The sequence below is a fragment of the Delphinus delphis genome, chromosome 11 (assembly GCF_949987515.2).
Source record: "Delphinus delphis chromosome 11, mDelDel1.2, whole genome shotgun sequence".
Taxonomy (NCBI): domain Eukaryota; kingdom Metazoa; phylum Chordata; class Mammalia; order Artiodactyla; family Delphinidae; genus Delphinus; species Delphinus delphis.
Window position 1 is genome coordinate 94535581 of NC_082693.1, and position 19204 is coordinate 94554784.

Genomic DNA, 19204 nt, shown 5'->3' on the forward strand with positions numbered 1-19204 from the left:
GGAGGGTGACATAAAGTTCAGGTGCTTTGGCTGGGAAGGAATGACCAGTAAGAATAAGTGGCAAATACCTCACACAAACACTTCAAGAAGTACAGTGACTGCAGATGTGATCATGGCTCAAAGAGAGGAAAGAGGACCGAAATTAAGGAGAAAGGACCCCATAGTCCGATGACCAACTGAGGAATGGGAAGTGTGTGCTCAAGTGAGTTAAATGTAAATCGTGTTCTTTAACCGAAGGCCATTCCGAGTTGGACTGGTATTTTGGGTGGGCTGTGGCTGTCATCTCCCAGTCTCCTAAGCCTCCTCCCTCCACCTATTTCAGGTGGGCAGGTGAAGGCAGGGCTACATAATGCCTGCTCAATTTGATCCTGCGGAGAACACGGAAGCGGGGGGCTCCAGTCTCCCCATCGAATCCTGAGTATTTCCCGAATTGGAATTAGGAAACCAAACGGTGCTTCAGGCCTCCCAGGGAGGGTAGCAACTCAGGCCGGGCTCGTAAGCGGGTCAGGATCTGGAAAGACCAGTGTGAGGTTTCGGGTTTCGGCAGCGGGAGGCGGGACGCCCACCCTCGCCCCTTCCCCAAAAGAACGCGACGAGGACCAGCGAGCCGGGGAGCTCTGCGGCGCCGGGGAAGGCGAGGCGGGGCCGGTGCTGCAGGTCGCGGCCCAAGCGGAGGAAGCAGCCGCCGCCCCAGTTGAGGGAGTGTGGCCGGGGGCTTCCCGGGGGAGGGCGACGAGAACGAGCCCTTTCGAACGTTTCCACCCGGCTCGCTCACTTCGGCCCAGCCCCGCCCGGCCCCGCCCCAGACGCTCGGGCCACCGCCTCCTCTCCGCCAACGCTGGGTAGGTGGGGGGTGGGGGAGGACAGCGCCAGCGCCTTTAAGAGGCGTGGCCACATGCTCCGCCCCCACCTGCCCCTCGCGCGCCAGTGAGGGGTGGGGCGCGGGAGGAGGTGCCGGGGAGGGAGGGGGAGCGAGGCTTGCGCTGACGCGCAGGCGCAGTAGCCGGGCGACGGAGCGTGTGTTTCCAAAATGGCGGCAGCGATGGATGTGGATACCCCGAGCGGCACGAACAGCGGCGCGGGCAAGAAGCGCTTTGAAGTGAAAAAGGTTGGGTCTCGCCAGCGCCTTCCTCAGGGAAGCTAGAGAGGCGTGGATCTGGCTGGCAGGCCCGAGGATGGCCAAGGCGCGGAGGAAAGGGCTTCATTTCAGGGCGTTCCTGGGACAGGGTACCACGAAAGGAAGCCGGTGGGCGGGTTTTAGGGTTGATCGGCGTGACTGCCGCCCACTGTCAGTTGCAGTATTGGTTTCGTTAGGAAGCTGAGGGGCCAATCACGGAGGTGCTTATTGAGATACGCGGGATTGCGACTTGGCTGCAGGAGCCAAGCGCCTGAGCTGTCACTGGAGTGGTGGAGGGGTGGGGAAGGAGAGGGTGGGGTGGGAGGAAGGGGGAGTCGGAGTGCTGCGGTGGATGGAGGATGGGGCGGTGTGGCGAAAGCCGGGAACCTGAGGTCCTACCGCTTTGGAGGCGTCTGAGGACCCGGGCTGGGGATCTCCGTGCCTCGCCCCTGTCCGAAGCTTGGGGTCCCTCTGAGGGACCCCGACCCGGTCCTCGCCTAATCGAGGCCTCCATTAGCCCTCTCTGGTCCTCGACCCTGCCGAGTTAAAGTGTCTCGAGTGTAACTCTTGGCTCTTCTGAGAGGTCTGTTGGTTTGTCACACAGCTGCCCCAGTCCTGTGGTCATATTCAGAATCCCGCTGTCCAAAAAAAAAAGAAACATGGTGGAATTTGTTAAAAAGAAAATGCGAGCCCAAATCTTGTGTCATTTAGGCAGGGTTGAGTACTAGTTGCGAACGACCTGGTAAAAGTGGGAAAGCAGAAATGTGGGACGTGTCTTTTTGCATGAAATGCCTTATAGTTGTTTGCCAGCAGTTGGGGAGAAAAGTGCCGATTCCCACCCAAGATAAAACAGATCTGTACAAAATGAAGACCTGAAATAGGGAAGATGTTATTCCTGGAACATCTGGCTAAACCCTGACAATATTCCCCCTCCTAGTGCTTTTTGGCGTTTCATTGTGGGCCCTGCATGCTCAGTTACAGCCAGCAGCCATGTTGAAGAATAGAAGTAGGATTTTTTTCCTCCAAGTTGAAACTGTAGGGTGAAAAGTGCTGAAGAAGTTACTAGACACTGAGAATTAGGCTTGAAAGAGATGAAGGTTTGAGAAGTAGCACCAAATTCGTGGATGAAAGGGAGTTTGGGAATATTTATAATTGCAGAAGCCAGAGGGTTGAGTTACTTAAATACTACTTTTAGATAAATTCTTATGGAAATTATCTTAACTGAATATAACAGTTTGAGCATGTAAAAGTTGAAAACAGTTTATTTGATGATAGGAACTAAACAAAATTCTGGTGAATTTTAGAGTTTGTTGTGCAGCTATCTTGTAAGATTTAAGTGATGACCTTGTTCTGAGTATTGACACTGCGTAGTTATCCAGCTTATCCCACGATTACCCGTTTTATGATCCAGTCATCATCTTAGTTCATTGTGTTCCTTGTTTTCGACCTCCCCATTCCTGCTTCCAAAGTCTCCTTGAAGAGCAGATATTTGTTTTTGCAGAAATTGAGCTCTTCTGCAACTGCCAGGAGAACCTGCACAGTAATTCAATTTTGTGATTATTAGACCTAAAACAGGCACTTATAAATTATTCCTGATTTGTTTGCATTGATATGGCTGACTAAACTGTAGGAAAAAATAAAATTAAAAGATGACATTCATTTCTGTATTTATATACTCAACTGTTTGGAGAATGGGTGAGCGTACGTGTAACCTACTCTTGCTGTCTGATATAATAAATAAGAATAATGTAACCTCTAGAAGCTCTTTTGTTTAGTGGTCCTTGTGGCCAAAAAGATGATAACTGGAGCATGAAATCCTAGTAGAGTGTCGTGTGTGTGTTCTGTGTGTGTCTATGCTTGTGTTACAAGGAGAGTAGAGTGCATTGTTACCCCTTTCTCTCTTTGCAGTGGAATGCGGTAGCCCTCTGGGCCTGGGATATTGTGGTTGATAACTGTGCCATCTGCCGGAACCACATTATGGATCTTTGTAAGTAATTGGAGGAGGATGGGAGGAAGTTGAGAAGGTTACAGAGATTGCGGCCATCCTGATGTGACCAGTTTTCTTCTTCCCAAGGAGATTTAAAGTACAGTCAGAGCACTTGGGGTCTTGTGCATCTGGACCATTGGTGTGTTTGAAATAAAGTAGTTTTTTATGATGTCCTGCAGGCATACCCCTCTCTCAGAATAAATCTACTCAATCTAAAGATGGCAAGGCCACATTTAGAATGAATTGTGGACACAGAGGTACTATTGATTATATCCTCTCTGTTTCCCATCTTGTAACCAGACTCAAAGGCAAAAATAGTGAAAGAAAGAAAAAGAACTTTGAGCTAAAATGTTCTGTTAGAGCTAGTTTTTGCTGGGGATTTATGAAGAAAAGAAACCTGAGTATGGATTTTCAGTGTTAGCCCAAGTGTAGTTAAGGGGACATCTAAATAGGCAGTTAATTGCTCTAAAGAAATTTAATTTAAATTTCCACATATTGCATTACACACAGTGGTCAACACATAGTGGACTTAGTATCCTTGTAGTAATAGGGGCAAGAATGTTGATCACACCAGGGACAGTCACTATTCATTCAGGTACTAAAATGGTTTGTTATTGAGATCAGGAATAGGGCAAAGAAATTGCAACTTTCTCGAATTGAAATTATAACTTATTTTTTAAATGACTTACCTGCCTCCTCAACTTTATCTTGAGCCACTCTCCTGCATACTCTGGTGGTTCCTCTGACTTTCCTTCCATTCTTCAAGTGTCCATGCTCTTGTTTAGAGCCCTTACATATCCTGTTCCCTCTGCTGAAATGTTCTTCACCTCTTCTCCCCCATCTTTGTCTAATGCAGCACTGTCTAATCTAAATGTAAGCCTCAATTGTGAGCACATACGTAATTTAAAGTTTTCTAGTACTCATATTAACAAAGTTAAAAGAAACAGATGATTTGTATTTTATTTATCCTACTATATCCAAAATATTTTTATTTCAACATGTAATCAACATTTTAAAGTGAAATATTTTACTTTTTTTTTTTTTTTTGTACTAAGTCTTCAAAGTGTATTTCATACTTCCAGAGCATCTCATTTCAGACTAGCCACATTTCAAGTGCTCAATTCTCACACGTGGCCAGTGGCTACTTTATTGGGCAATGTAGAACTAACCCATAGTTGGTCTTCAGATCTCACCTTGAACTTGCTCAAAGATGTTTTCCCTGACCATACTTACGTACACACAAACACAAGCTATGCCAGTTCTGTTAAATATTTCCAAGACATCCTATAGTTTTCTTTGCAGCAGTCATTTAATTTAGTTGGTTCTTTATAATTCCATGTTATTTACTGATGTGTTCCTAGCATCTAGCATAGTGTTTTGTACTATAATACTACTATATCTAGTGATAAGCTATAATAGGTTCTCACTAGATATTTGCTCAGTGAATAATAAAAACACAAAATAGACTAGTCTGTGGTCATTGCAACTTGGAAAGCACAAATCAAATATTTTGTGCAGGAAAACAATCATGGCATGTGTTGGTAGTTTACTGCCCTTGATTTCTTTGAGTTTTGACCCTGTTTACCTTTTCACACAACAGTCAAAGCAGATCAGCAGCTACCATGATGTTTAATGTAGAGAGAAGGAACCCATCACAGAAATACACATGCACAGTGTTAAATGTGCTAGGGTGGGGTTTTTGATTACGTGCTTGCCAATTCCTTGTTGTGCATTTTCACAAGGAGTTGTGCCCAGAGAAAATTTTACTTTCTTGGGGCTCTTTTCTGTAATCCTGACTTGTTTTTAACCTCTGTATTTAAGTCATTGTGTGTCTTTCTGGATGCAAGAGAATGCACTTCTTGGGAAGATGGTGACAGACAAAGGCCACTGATATTCTGTCTTCTCTTAGTGTTGAACACTTGAGGGGTCAATGTGGGCTTTTAGTTAGACACCTGCTTTATCATATATTTTAAATGTCAGATGCAGAAGTAGGACGTTGAATTCCTATAACAAACAAAGTATTTTCAAGTCATGTCTTATGTTCATTTGATGAATATTTATATCCTGGGCATTTTGCAAGGTCTAGGATAAAAGACCTGAGATCAGGTCTTTACCCTTATGGAACATACCCTTCTGTTTATTACAGACACTAAAGAGAAATCTGGTTGCTGCAACTGGGCTTGTCTTCCTTTCAAAAATAGATGAATTATGATGCTTTTAAAAGACACTTTTGGGGCTTCCCTAGTGACGCAGTGGTTGAGAGTCCGCCTGCCGATGCAGGGGACACGGGTTCGTGCCCCGGTCCGGGAAGATCCCACATGCCGCGGAGCGGCTAGGCCTGTGAGCCATGGCCGCTGAGCCTGCGCGTCCGGAGCCTGTGCTCCACAACGGGAGAGGCCACAGCAGTGAGGGGCCCGCGTACCGCAAAAAAAAAAAAAAAAAGACACTTTTGTTAAAGATGAAAATAAGAATCTTGATCTAGCAATGGCCATTTTCTAATAAATTCTGGTCTGGCATTAAATGAATAATTGTATACAGAGCCGTAAATAAACGAGTGATTATGGCTGTGCTCCAGTTGAACTCACCTACAAAGCATTCTTGGTCTGAAGACTTCCTCTTTGGAATCCAAATTGTTACTACCTGTCCTACTATAGCTTCATACTTATTTTGCATTGCCCTATTTCTTGGTTCTTTTAGAGAACACCATCTGCTAGGTGTAATTTTCTCCACTGCCTCAGGTAATCTTGTTCCAGATGAAGGGGGCATCCAGAAGTGCTTAGACCCAGCCTCTGCCCCTAAGTTAGTCTTTTCCTGAAACCACAGGTCCATCAATATTTTCAAAGTGTGAAATCTCTTCACTTCCAAGAAGAAGCCATTGCTTCCTTAGCAGTCCTCTGGTTGTAATGCTCTTGTATTTAAGTATAAAAGTCCTCAAGCTTTATAAGTCACATGAAATCAACTTCTGCCTTTGCACACCTGTTGTGTGCTGCCTTTCTGTCTGTTCTAGGCTGACAGAGAACAATTCCTTCCCCTGTTTAAACAAATGACTAAACCCCAATGCTCAGCCTCTGGACCAAAAGCTTGAAAACATTTTATCTTTGAGGACATTTTACACTTGTATTTAGTAATTTTTCATGCCTTATCCCCTTTTATCTGACGTTCTGTATTGCAATCCTATTTCTGATCTTTTTTATTGTTATTAAAGTATAGTTGATTTACAATATTAATTTCAGGTGTACAGCATAGCGATTGAACGCTTTTATAGTTTATACTCCCTTTAAAGTTGTTATAAAATATTTCCTATATTCCCTGTGCTGTACAATATATTTTTGTTCTTTGTTAGGAGTTTTCTGATAAGAAAAAATGTATATTTGGCCCCCATTCTCTCTATTTATAGAAGTATTTTTTGTTTGCTTATTCAGATACTGAAAGCCTAGTTTGCACTAGGCATAGAACGACAGCCCCTTAAAAATACGTAGACCTAGAAAAATTTAAACATGATAATGTACCTTGAAACAGTTTCATTATTTACTTAAATAATAATTGTGCCTCTTGCTTAGCTAATTTCTTAATACATAGTCCTCATCTAGGTGAGATGATGCAACTTGAAGGACATCAGATTTTATCTTCTCTGCCATCTCTTTGAATAGGGTGCATTCACAGCCCCCATACATTCTTGAATATATGGCATAGGCCCTAGATTCTCCACTTTTATCAGAAGGAAAACCAGTTATTCTCTTTGTAGTGTGAATCTGGGTAGCATAAGCAACTTCTGTGATTTCAGATCCTTTGCCTTTCATATTTTTGAAGGGTGGGGGAAAGAACATTATGGTATATCTCTTCCCCTAAGACCAAATGTATGCATTAACATCTCAGCATTACTTTCATACAATGTTAGTATTTTCCGCCTATGGAAGTTTGAAGTAATTGTCTCATTAAATAGTCTTTCCTGAAGCTTTTTGTTCTTCAGAAGGGAGACTCCATTTAGTTACCACCTTCAGAGAAAGCAAATTACACATTAGTAATTCTTGTTCGTTGAATATTTATCCCCAATAGAGCTTTACTCATCCTTTCTGGATCTCAGTCAGATTTTTTATTCTATTTAAGTTCCCTCCCTTCCCCCTCTATGAAATTGATATTTGGATACATTTGCAGCAATTTGCTCCATTCACCGGTGAGAATCACCTCAGGGGCAATAAGTGTCACTTAAGTGGTAGCCCTGAGTCTCCTCTAACCCGTTGGCCTCACAGATCTGCTGTGTTGACGGTGTTTTAAGGACTTGAGTTTTGACGTCCTCATGCAAAGCGTACACTGCTCTTCGCCACAGGCCTCTTCACCCCCTTTTACTTGCTCTCTCCCAGCTCCATATGTCTGCCTGACTCCTTTAGGGACTAGAGCTTGTCCCCCAGCTAGGCTTTCATGTGGCAAACCTGGGTGTTGTAAGGGCCTGAGAGGAAGCATTCACCAAGAATAGAGATGCCAGTTCTCAGAACAGTAAGAGTTATGAGGTGGCTTTAAGAATTTAGTAAATTTACCAGATTAGGAGGAATCACTGTCATTTGGACAAGTCAGGTTATGTTCAGAGTTTAAGAGTACTCTTTCCTTCGTTACTCTGTTTTTGAACAAGGGGAGGGATTCATCGCAAAGCATGCTGTTAAGTCATATCTCTGCCTTCTCTATTCTTCACCCCTTTCCACATTCATTAAAAAACAATTATGACTAATTAACCACTTGAGATTTTGTTCATGTTTATGCCATCACCACCAACCCCCACCCCCCACCCCCAGTCGTGTCATCGTGTAATCGTGCAGGTAGGGCAGCTGTAGGTGAAAAGGTTGTTGCCAGGGTCCAGTGCTGTCTGCTCTTGTTCCCACAGGCATAGAGTGTCAAGCCAACCAGGCGTCTGCTACTTCTGAAGAGTGCACCGTTGCGTGGGGCGTCTGTAACGTAAGGAAACATCTTTCCCTATCAGCATGGCTTGTACACATAGTACCACTTTTCCTGCTTTGCCAGTCTTGAAACTAACTAGGAAAAAAATGACTAGCCCACTTTTCTCCCAAAAGGTACACAAATATTTAAAAAAAAAAAAAAAAAGATTTAAAAGCATTGTACTGTTCACCTGTTATAGGGTTAAAGTTATTAGTTATTGCAGAGACAATAGTTTGTCTTAATTATAAAGTGTACCAACTTTTGTCAGCAACATTTTGGGGATACATCTTTGGGAATTGCCTTCAAAGCCTATGGTACAGTCTTTGGAATATTCTGTTAGTGGAAATCTTTACTTTCGTAACACATTTTTAAAAGGCTAGGTGTCTTGTGGAACTAAGGTGAATAAATTGAGTGTCCGTGTGTGTGTGTGTGTGTGTGTGTGTTTGTGTGTGTTTTAGGTGTGGCAAATGTACTAAGTTAGGATTTGGGTTTTTTTTTAATGTGGCTCATGCCAGAAATGTTTTGTACAGCATCTCTGGACTGAATGTACGGCCTTCCAGGGAGTGACAGCTGTGAAGGATAATAGACATCAAATATGTTATTTCCAGCACGTGTTAAAAATTCATCCTTATAGACATGTAGTCCCCGTCATAGGAGCTAAAATTGTCCTGTCCGGGCGTCCTGTGCCCAGGGATCAGAGGGCTCCCAGCATGACACAGGCCTAAGAAATCAGACTCTGGAGTCAGACCATCATTCCCTGTCTCTGGGACTTGCTAGGTGACTTTGGGCAAAGTATTGGCCTCTCTAAGCCTCGTATGAAATGGAGGTGATAGTAGATTGCATAGTGTCACAGTCACGATGAAGTGATTTTATGTTAAAAAGTGCTTAGAGGAGTTGGGGTTTTTTTGGGACATGAGCCACCCATCTCTTTGCATGCCCCTGCAGTAAACCTTTCTCTGCTCAAAAAAAAAAAACTGCTTAGAACACCTCCTGCATGCAGTAAGCGTCTTTGTTAATAGATATAAATAAATAAAATTTGGGGTGGCTGTAGTTCCTGAAGAGAGAGCTATCAGTACTTTTCTCCCTCGGGTTGAGGCTCTCCTCCCAGCCCACACCTTGTGGGGCACCTTCTCCATGCTGTTGGGGCCCTTTGACAGTTTCACAGTAGCCTCTGGCCAAGGGACAGTGTTTATCATTTATGGGGATAAAGAATAAAGCTTATCGGGCTCTTTGCTCTCCCTGGCATCCAGGCGTATACTAAGAACCTTGTCACTTTGTGGTGGAAGGAAAAGGAGTGAGCTCCTCCTTAAATTCAGCTCAGGAGAGTCGAGCTCAGAGAGCCTGCCACCAAGAAGAGCCAGCAGGTGTGCCTGAAACCTTTGGACTAGTCCCAGGTTCTAGTGCTGGGTCTCCTACTAACCTGCTCTATGAATTAGGCAAGTCACTTAACTCTTCGGTTATGCAGACAGTTTCCTGTCTGTAAAATGAAGATAGTAATAGCCGTCATGCTTGCTTGCCTGGGTTGCTGGAGGCTCCAGTGAGGTAATAGATGTTTACAGACTGTCTGCAAAGTGTGAAGCACCAGGCAGTGTATTTTGAGACTGCTCAGTGTACTCATCAATATGTCTTAGATGGTTAACAGGAAGAAAGCTGGGAACAGGGGCATTCAGGGATGCTGTCACCAGCCCTGCAGCCTCATTTGCAGCCCGTCTTTCCCTCTGTCTTCGGAGGTGGCTGGGGAGTACAGGACCCTGTACTGCTGCAAGGTGCCTAACGGGGCAGCTGGGAGGTGGAGAAGGGTGTCCTGAACGCCCTTAGGTGAGCCTGTCACCACCGCCTGGGGATTGAGAAAAATGCCTCCGCTTGCTGCCTTTTGGAAATTTTGTTTTTTCTCTTTTTCAGAAATAATGAGTTGTGTGAGCGTCAGGAGGAAAGGGATCTTGCAAAGGGCCACTGCTCTGGGAGAGTGTTTGTCCTGTTGAGTAGCCCCAGTGCACCAGCCGTGGACTCTAGTGTTTGTCACAGAATTCTCTTTCTGTCTTTGTGCAAAGACAGTTCACAAATGATAATCCACATTGTGATTCTTAAGTTCCATGTATGTTTGGGGGGACACGCTGACCAGCGTTCAGGGCTGTTACTAAGCCAAGCCTGCCAAGGCTTTCATGGTGTGTTGGGGTGTCAGCACTTCTCCCCTGTCCCCACTCAGCCGACCCGTCATGGCTCAGGTGAGGAGACTCTTGTTGTTCCGTCCGCGTTCGCTGCTCACACGAGCAGGGGCAGAGGATAAACATCCATTACAGAGGTGCTGTGGTTAGCGTCTGCACGTCATTAACGTACCAAAAAGCTGCACAGGGACTTTCCTTCTCCCCATATCCGAAGGCCAACTCCTCGCTCCCTGTACCAGTAGTCTTGGTACTTTTGCCCTTTTACTTCCTGTCTTGATCATGGAATAAGCCCTTCGACGCTCTTTCAGCTGTTTGCGTGCAGTGTGCCCATCGTAATACTTCCTTTTACCCTAAGTTTTTATCTCATTCCTTTTTAAGACACAGTCTCTCACCCACTAAAGGCTCACTGAGTACCAGGCTGTTGTCATATCAATACACCTATAAACAAATGGGGAAATAAAGTCCTTTGGAAAGAGTTGAGCTGCGTGTGGAAGGTCGGGGAAGTGCCCCTCTCAGCTCTGGGTGATGTCAGGGATGGCGCACTACCCGCACTGAATAGATGCCTCTGCTCCTGGGGTTCCCTTCTCCAAGGTGGGGAGGGCAGCTGGGTCCCAAGAAGGGGGAATGTTTGAAATCCACGTGTGATCAAGGGCCTCCCTGCGTGAGCCCCAGTAGAGTAAGCCCCCCCTACAGGCCGCATAGGACCAGGAAGCCCCACTCCATCTTCCCTTAGGGAAAGAGAGCTGACTGCTAGAACACTGCTATGCTTCCTAAATGCACTCTTCCCTTTGTAGGAATGACGTTTCTGACATGTTTCACTGGACTTAGCCTCGTACCTAACCAAGGTGTAACCCGTTGTTGACCTTTTGTCTCCCGTTGTGTGTTGCCTTCCATCACTCTGCTCCAGCCCCTGTGTGTAACTACCCCACTGCCCTTGAGATGTATTGTCATCAGAGAGCTGAGCCTTCATAGGATTATTTTTAATAAAATGTATCTTTTCTTCCAGCATGCTTTTCACTTCCACTGCATCTCCCGCTGGCTCAAAACACGGCAGGTGTGTCCGTTGGACAACAGAGAGTGGGAATTCCAAAAGTAGGTGTCTCTGGATGTTTTGACGTTTTAAGGTTGGGCTTTGTGGTCAGTATCATTCTTGGACTCACGTCAAGCTGGAGGGTGCACAGTCTTAGAAAATGGAGACATGGAACATGCCTTGTTTTCATAAACTAGCTTTTGGTTAGTTAGACAAGGACTCATCTATGTGGAAAATGCATAGGTGAATCCACATTAGAAGCTTGCAGCCTAGAGTTTCCCAACTATCCAGGTTCTATGAAAGTAGAAAATACAAGAATTTGCAAACTATTAAATATTTCCAAAATCACATCAGTAATAAGGCTCCAGAGGCTAACTAATGTCAGGTGTCTTTGCTTTGGGCTAGAATTATATCCACCTATCATGTTTCATTGGTTTTATCTCATGCTGATTAATTCTGATACAGCGTTCATGGCTATCTCAACTAAATCATTATTGTTGTGGCTGTTAGTAGTATGTAAATAAAACATGACATGTAAATTTTCAGAAATTCAAGTGGTCAAAGGGTTTACCACAAAAGATGAGTCTCACCTTGTTCTCCTCATCTCTTTCCTGGAGGTGGCCGTCAGCAACAGCTTCTTAGTGGCGTTCCCGAGTGTCCCCGTATATGTACTTGAATGTATTTGGATATATATATAGAATTTTTTATATCTGTAGTAGTAATTCCTAAAAGAGGAATTTCTGATTAAAGAGTATGTATGTTTTTATTTTTGATAGTGTCAGATTTTCCTTTCCCAAGAATATGTGCTAATTCACAGTCCCTACAAACAGTGAAGCAGGAGGCTCCATTCTCCATTTCTTGCCAATGTTCTGTTACCAAACTTTTCCATCTTAGCTACTGACAGGTGAAAATTAGTATTCAATTGCATTTTTAAAACTTTTCAGTGAAATTGGGCTACTCTTTATATATTTTTATGCCTATTATATTTTTGTGTGAAACGCTCTTTTATCTGTTGAATTTTCAGTCATTTTCTTGATCAAATTTTTAATGAAAAGGGAGATTTTTACTTAAATATGAGTTTTGACTAGCAGAATATTCTTATGTTTAAAAACCAATAAATAGGGTTCTTTAGTTTGTGAAATGTTTACAAATCACTTATTGGTACAGTTATTTTGTTTTTAGACTTGATTATTTATTTTGGTAAAGAATTTTGAAAGTCTTGTGAAATGCATGTTCATTTTTTAAGAAACCTGCCAAATAACTCAATATCTTCATACCGTCACATTCCTTTCAGCAAAGTATATGCTAAGTAATGTGTAAGATATAAAAATGTGTGAGACAGTCCTTCGCTGTCCTTGGGGAGCTTGCATTCTGAGTGGAGCCATGACATGACAAGTAATACATGTCAAGGCAGAAGCACTGTTCTAAGTTCTCAAGAGGCCTTTGTAATTGGCTCTGCCCTGGAGCAGGCTCCAGGTTCCGTCTTGGACCAAAACTGTCTCATGTAGCCCATTACATGTGCCTGGGGCTGAGCCTAAGAAGTGGGGGGTGTACAGAACCCTCCTGTTGGGCTTTGACACTGTCACTGTATCCAGCTGGTGACTTTGCCTGGCCATGGTTATCAGTGCACTGGGAAAACAAATTCATAAGAAGCAAATTGCAGCATGCTTAAATCTGATGGACAACTTCTGGGTTATTCTCCAGCCCTCGTAACACACACTGGAGCTCTACCCTATGAGGACTTTTTTGGACAGTATTTAAGTGAATTTCTTACGTGAAGTGCTTAAAGAATCTAGTACCCCTTCAGGATGATGGAAGCAGTGATGCAGAGTTCTAGTGCCCTGGTTTCCATCCATATAACAAAATATTTTAATCAGAGGTGAACTGCCCACAAAGAACCACGACAAAAGATTATTAAGTAAGATAATAATGAAGGATTTTGTGTTCACAAAATCCATTTAGGGACTTGCCTGGCGGTCCAGTGGCTAAGACTCCATGCTCCCAATGCAGGGGGCCTGGGTTTGATCCCTGGTCAGGGAACTAGATCCCACATGCCGCAACTAAGAGTTTGCGTGCCACAGGTAAAGATTCCACACGCGGCAATGAAGACCCTGTGTGCCGCAACTAAGACCTGCTGCAGACGAGTGAATAATAAATAAATAAATACTTTTTTAAAAAAGGAGAAAAGAAATCCATTTATATGTGGAAGAAATTTCCTGCCCTTGTTTGTAATCTTGCTAGAGCCAACTTTTGGCTTCTGGGGAAATCAGAAAGGACCTGAGATCCATACCTAGTTTCTCTCCACAGTTCTCTTTCTGCAGTGCTGAGTGGACTCAGGGCTATAATTGGAACTGGTGATAGATTTTGAAATTGAAGGCTGTTCAGTCACTGGTTTCTGTATTTGCCTTGCCCTAAACTTGCCTGAGGACTGGAGTTGAGGTGAAGAGGCCACCACAGGTAGGGGAGGCCAAGAGTTCATGCTGTCTGAGCCCCTGCCTGGGGCAAACAGGTGGAGCTCCCTTTCACAAGCACCGGCTCTGACTTCTCCCTCTCGCCTCCCTGTTACTGCCTGGTGTCTGCCTGGTAGCTGGAAGGAGTCAGGTGGGTGCAGCTGAGTCCGTGGTGAGGCGGGACCGTCATAAGAAGGGGGTGATAAGTAAGATGTTATAGGGGCCGGTAAGATGAAAGGGGCAGAGACCAGGGTCGTAACCCGGTCTTGGCACACACTTGTGGTCACTTACTTCTTTTCAAAGTTTTAACCAGGTTTGCGGATATATTTAAGCAGGTTTTATAGTCTCAAAACAGGAAATTACCAAGGAATTAATTAAATAATTTACCTTGTCTTTCAGGTATGGGCACTAGAAAAAGAGAATTGTTCCGTCAAGCTCAACTGTATCATTAGCCACTTAATGACTTGCCCTCCTGTTACTTAATTATAAATTAGGTAGAACTGTTTTTTCTGCTTTGTCTTTTCGGTTTGCTATTCCTGCACCCATATTGTATTCTGTGTCAAATAAAATCCAGTTGGATTCTAGAACAGATGCCGCCTCTTGTGTATGTGAAAAAAGTGAACATAAAAGGACCCCTCTTTCTAGGTTGGAAAGCCAGCTTTTGAAAGTGAGGTGTTTGTTCGTTAGAGCCAGAGCAGAGTCGTCCTGCGAGCATGTCTCTTGGTCATGAGGAAGCCTGGTCCACAGCCCGGCTACTGATGGCAGTGTTGGGCAGGTCGCCTCTCTGCTCCGAGCTCTTCTTCTGTAAAGTGGCTGCCGAGGACTAAATGGCGTCATGTGGGCACAGAAAGAGGCTTTGTGAACTGTTAAGAACACTATACAAATGTTAACTTTGTGTATGACATGTTGCTTTCTCTTCTTAGTTTAGAAAAGTAAACTTGGAGAAATCTAATAAGTAATCTTGGCTGCCAAAGGTGTAATCTATGAACTCAAGTTGGAAATCGATGTCATTTAAAATTGAATTAACAGGAGAATTCAAGTTTCCTTCCCCACCACCACCCTTTGCAATTTGTTTAAAATGCCTTGGCCATGGAAAGAACTGCCAGGTCTAATACTAATTCAATGGCTATATAGTCTTTAACTGAGAGGCAGGTTAGTTTACTGCAGTGGTTCTCAAAGTGTAGGCTGAGGACTTCCGAGGGTTCCAGAAACCCTTTCAGCAGGTTCACAAAGTTCCTTTTCCGACTGCATGACTGTACGAGGCCAGCTTTTCTTTATATCCTTCAACCAAAGCAACATATTGAGTGAAGAAGCAGAGGTGAGAACCCAGCTGTCTTCTACTAAGTCGGATATAAAAGAGATTTGCAAAAATGTAAAACAATGCCACTCTTCTAATTTTTTGTTTTGAAAAATAGTTACTTTTAATAAAGATTTTTACGTTAACATGTGACGGGTTTTTGTTCTTTTAAAATCTTTTAAATTTCTCGGTCTGATTTCCATTGTAGTAAATAGATATAACCCACACCAAATCTCTTTGGGGTCTTCAACTTTTAAGATCATAAAGGGACCCTGAGACTAAAAAGTTTGAGAACCTCTAGCTTAGTAATTAAGAACTTCGAATTCAAACCTGGATTGAGCCCAGCTTCCCCACTTTGCCACCACACAGAGCAAGTGCTCACGGAGAGGTGGCTGCTGCCATCGCTGTTACTTTAGGGCTTCCACCCTCGGCAGAAATCGGCTCCTTTAAACCCTTTTCAAGTGGCCATTCAAACTGCGTGAATACTTGAGCAGTGAAGAGCACAGCACTTTTCACACAGGTGGCGTTACACGTTTGGAGAGTTCTGCTTGGGTATCCATTGGGACCCTTGGTTGCAGGGTACCCGAATCCAGCTTCTAAGGCACGGGACATTTATGAGAGGGCTATGGAGCTATGTCCTGTAATAAGAGAAAGGGACAGAGAACTAGCTGGACCTAAGAATGAATGAATAGAACTGAGGCATCGCTGCTGGGATTCTCCCTGCCTGTGTTTCGCAGAGACTAGCTTTGGTTTTTTGTTTTTTGTTTTTTTTGGCTGCGCTGTTTGGCTTGCGGGATCTTACTTCCCTGACCAGGGATCAAACCTTTGCCCTCCGTAGTGGAAGCGCAGAGTCCTAACCACTGGACCACCAGGGAGTCCCTGAAACTAGCTTTATATATGGCAAGAAAACCCTGGATGCTGACACCTCTTCTGTCACCTCTTCTCCCAGTTTCTGCCACAAGAGAGGGACTTACTCCAAGTCCTAATTCCAAAAATCCCAGCTGTGTCAGATGCCGACACCTGGACTAATCGGTAGATTCACTTAGAAAATAGTGACCGCCTTGAGAACCTCAGAGTTGAAAGGTAGAGTGACAGTTCCCAGAAGAATGGGAGTGGTATGGGGCAGACCAAACAAGGTGTCTACGTCTGCAAGACTTGCTAGGAAGTGTTTCTTACATTGAGCCAGAATGTCTCCTTGTAACACAATTCAGTTTTTCTTGTGTTGCCTCATGAAACTGGTGGACATAATTCTTCCCTAAGATATTAGTGGAATTATTTGAGCGCTTACTGTGTTCCAAACCTAGAGGACACAGCTGAAGTAGACAAAGTCTTTTCCCTCAAATAGCTTACAGTCTAGCAGATTTTCTTAAAATGAATGAGTGGTGGAAGCTACCTCTGGAGAGCTTGACAGGGCCCATATCTGGGCTTGATCTTGACTTGCCCATTCTCTCTTAGATTCCTTCCAGCAGCCCCTCTTCTTCAGTCCATCCCTGAAGATTCTGTTCTCCGGGTTCTGCCCTGTCTGGGAGACCTTAGCCTCACTCACAGTCACCATAGTGGCCCCCCAGGTGGCCTCTTGACAACTGATTGTGTGCATCTCTTCCCAAATCCACTCTTTTTTTTTTTAATGTTTTCATTTTTAACTTTAATGTTTTATTTATTTATTTTAACATTTATTTATTTGGTTGCGCCGGGTCTTAGTTGCGGCAGGCGGGCTCCTTAGTTGAGGCACGTGGGCTCCTTAGCTGCAGCATGCATGTGGGGTCTAGTTCCCCAACCAGGGATCGAACCTGGGCCCCCTGCATTGAGAGCACAGTCTTAACCACTGTGCCACCAGGGAAGTCCCCCAAATCCACTCTTAGTAACCTTGTATTGATACCTAGAAATTGGCCATAGTGGTTGTATTTACACCACAGAATTGAGAAATGCTACAAATCAGAATTTCTTTTCTCCGGAGAGCCTGTTGCTAGTCATTTACCAGCACCCCACTGCATAGTTCCTGTCTAGGAACATGGCACCCAAATGTGTCCATTGTCTCTCCCTGGCTGTGCGTCTCTTGGACGCTTCAAACTCAGCCTGTCAAAAATGACTGACCTGGGCTTCCCTGGTGGCGCAGTGGTTGAGAGTCCACCTGCCGATGCAGGGGACGTGGGTTCGTGCCCCGGTCTGGGAGGATCCCACATGCCGCGGAGCGGCTGGGCCTGTGAGCCATGGCCGCTGAGCCTGCGCGTCTGGAGCCTGTGCTCCACAACGGGAGAGGTCACAGCAGTGAGAGGCCCGCGTAACGCAAAAAAAAAAAAAGACTGACCTGTCATTTTCCCAAAACATACCCCTCCTCCTGGATGACTTAGCCTGGTTAATGGCACTGCCACTCATCCAATTCATGAAGCCATAGGCATTCAAAGGCATTTTAGATATTCTCCTCTCCGCCTCTGCATCTAAGTAGTCATTAAACTCTATTCACTCTGCTGTTGTACTCTCACTACAGTCTGTACCCTCTTCTCCCTTCCTACCACCACTGACAGGGCCCAGGCCTTCTTCATTTTCCTCTGAAACAACTGCAGTTCCTTGACTGGTCATTAGCTGTCATTAGTCTCCTTGCTACAACCTGAAACGAGTCTTTAATTTGGTGTGATGCCCCCTCCACTAGTTCAGAAAGCCCCACCTTGAAGGATGCAGAGTTCACTTCCCATTGTAGGCGTTGAGCATGCCGAATCCTGGCTCCTCCAGTTTCTGTGCAGCTGGAGCAAGGTAGGGTAGCTAACCTCCGTCAGAGATACTCAACCTGCCATCCCTTACGGCTGTGGGCAGCACCCAAGTCCCAGTGCAGACGGCCAAATGGGTGGTGGCATCCGGTGTTTAACAGCCTCAATAGCCAACACCTCCCCAGACTAGTTTTGTGGCATCATTTTGGCCGTGGTCCCAGTTGCCACCCATTTTCTGAGCCTGATTGATTCCACAACATCCCCTGTGGTGCTGTGAGCTCTCCAACATTCTCTCCCAACATTCCCTCCGTATCCACTCTGCTACACCAATCAGCCAGGTCTTTGGTTTTCAACACTCATTATTATCTCCTCCTGTCCCTAACGGGTAGGCCCATACCATTTCCTTTTCATTCTCAAAACGTTCCTAAAAAGCCCATCATTTTATTATAATGTCATCTGATGTTTTTCACTCATTTCCTCAGCCAACAGAACACTCTTCTAAGAGTCCTTTGCCTGTCTTTTCTCTCCTTTGTTTTTGTCCCATATTTGATCAATTTCTTTTCTTTTTCCTTTTTTCTTTTTTTTGGCCGTGCCACTTGGCATGAGGGATCTTAGTTCCTCAACCAGGGATCGAACCATTGTCCCCTTCAGTGGAAGTGTGGAGTCTTAACCACTGGACCACCAGGGAAGTCCCATGATCAATCTCCTTGCAAAGAACTCACTGAAGAGTTGATGCCCTATGGAGTGCGTTTTTTCTTTTGATACCTTTTATTTTCTTCCTACTTGGACAAATTTTCAACCTACTGTTGGAACACCTTTTGTGGGCCTCTTGCCCCTGCTGAGCCCGCTGCCCTGCCCTCTTACCTGAGCCTTCACCCCATGGTATGTAGAGCCACACACGGCCTGGAACTTCAAAGCACATCTCCATCTCTGTTCATCTCTTTCCGGCCTGGCACAAGCTCCTCTGACTCGATCCCAGTGCTGTGTTGTAGCTTCTGCTGGACTTGCTTGAACCTCTTCCATCCAAGAACCTCGGTCCTGCCCAACCCAGTCAAGCTCCCTACTCCCTTGTCTCAGTGCCAGGTTACCTGAGAGGCTGGTCCTCCCCTAGACTCCTCTAAACGGAGACAGGGCACTTGCCTCCCATTAGGGCCCCCAGCATTGAGGCATCCCCTTTTCTCTGCACTTTTTGAAATCTCCCCCAAAGCAAGGCCATATTTCTAGCTAAACCCAGGCTGTGATGAAGTCTGAAACAGCGTGGTCTCTTTCACCAAAGCGTCCCCTTTCTTCTACTTTACTCAGAGTAAGCTCAGAGTAGCAATTTTTCAGACTAGTGGCGTCCACATTTTGCATTCTGAGACGTGAAACTATCCATTACACAAAAGTAGAACCTATCATCCTATACTTACAGGAGAATGAAACTGTTTTCAGATGTCTTGATAATTATTCTATTTTCTGCCAAACTCCTCCTCCTGTAACTGACAGCCTCTATCTTGCTCAAAGACACCGCCATCCCATTAAACA

At 44.7% G+C, this 19204-nt stretch overlaps 1 protein-coding gene across 2 annotated transcripts; it reads left to right on the forward strand.

Moving 5' to 3' along the window:
* The first annotated feature begins 977 nt into the window (after positions 1-977).
* On the forward strand, positions 978-15119 carry RBX1 (ring-box 1). 2 transcript variants are annotated; one of them, XM_060025723.1, is made up of 5 exons: positions 978-1108; positions 3026-3104; positions 7981-8051; positions 11205-11290; positions 14324-15119. In XM_060025723.1, exons 1-5 carry the CDS (start codon positions 1031-1033, stop codon positions 14406-14408), a joined length of 399 nt encoding a protein of 132 aa, XP_059881706.1. In that variant the 5' UTR covers positions 978-1030; the 3' UTR covers positions 14409-15119. The 2 variants fall into 2 exon arrangements, with proteins under 2 accessions (XP_059881706.1, XP_059881707.1); XM_060025724.1 differs by lacking the exon at positions 14324-15119 and adding an exon at positions 14078-14267.
* The last annotated feature ends 4085 nt before the right edge of the window (positions 15120-19204 follow it).

What these genes read in the sequence shown, in the direction of transcription:
- RBX1 (XM_060025723.1), top strand. Translation starts at nt 1,031, where the DNA reads ATGGCGGCAGCGATGGATGTGGATACCCCGAGCGGCACGAACAGCGGC. An exon ending in AGCGCTTTGAAGTGAAAAAG is followed by an intron (nt 1,109 to 3,025) that starts GTTGGGTCTCGC and finishes CTCTCTTTGCAG; the next exon opens with TGGAATGCGGTAGCCCTCTG. An exon ending in AGAGAGTGGGAATTCCAAAA is followed by an intron (nt 11,291 to 14,323) that starts GTAGGTGTCTCT and finishes CCCTCTTTCTAG; the next exon opens with GTTGGAAAGCCAGCTTTTGA.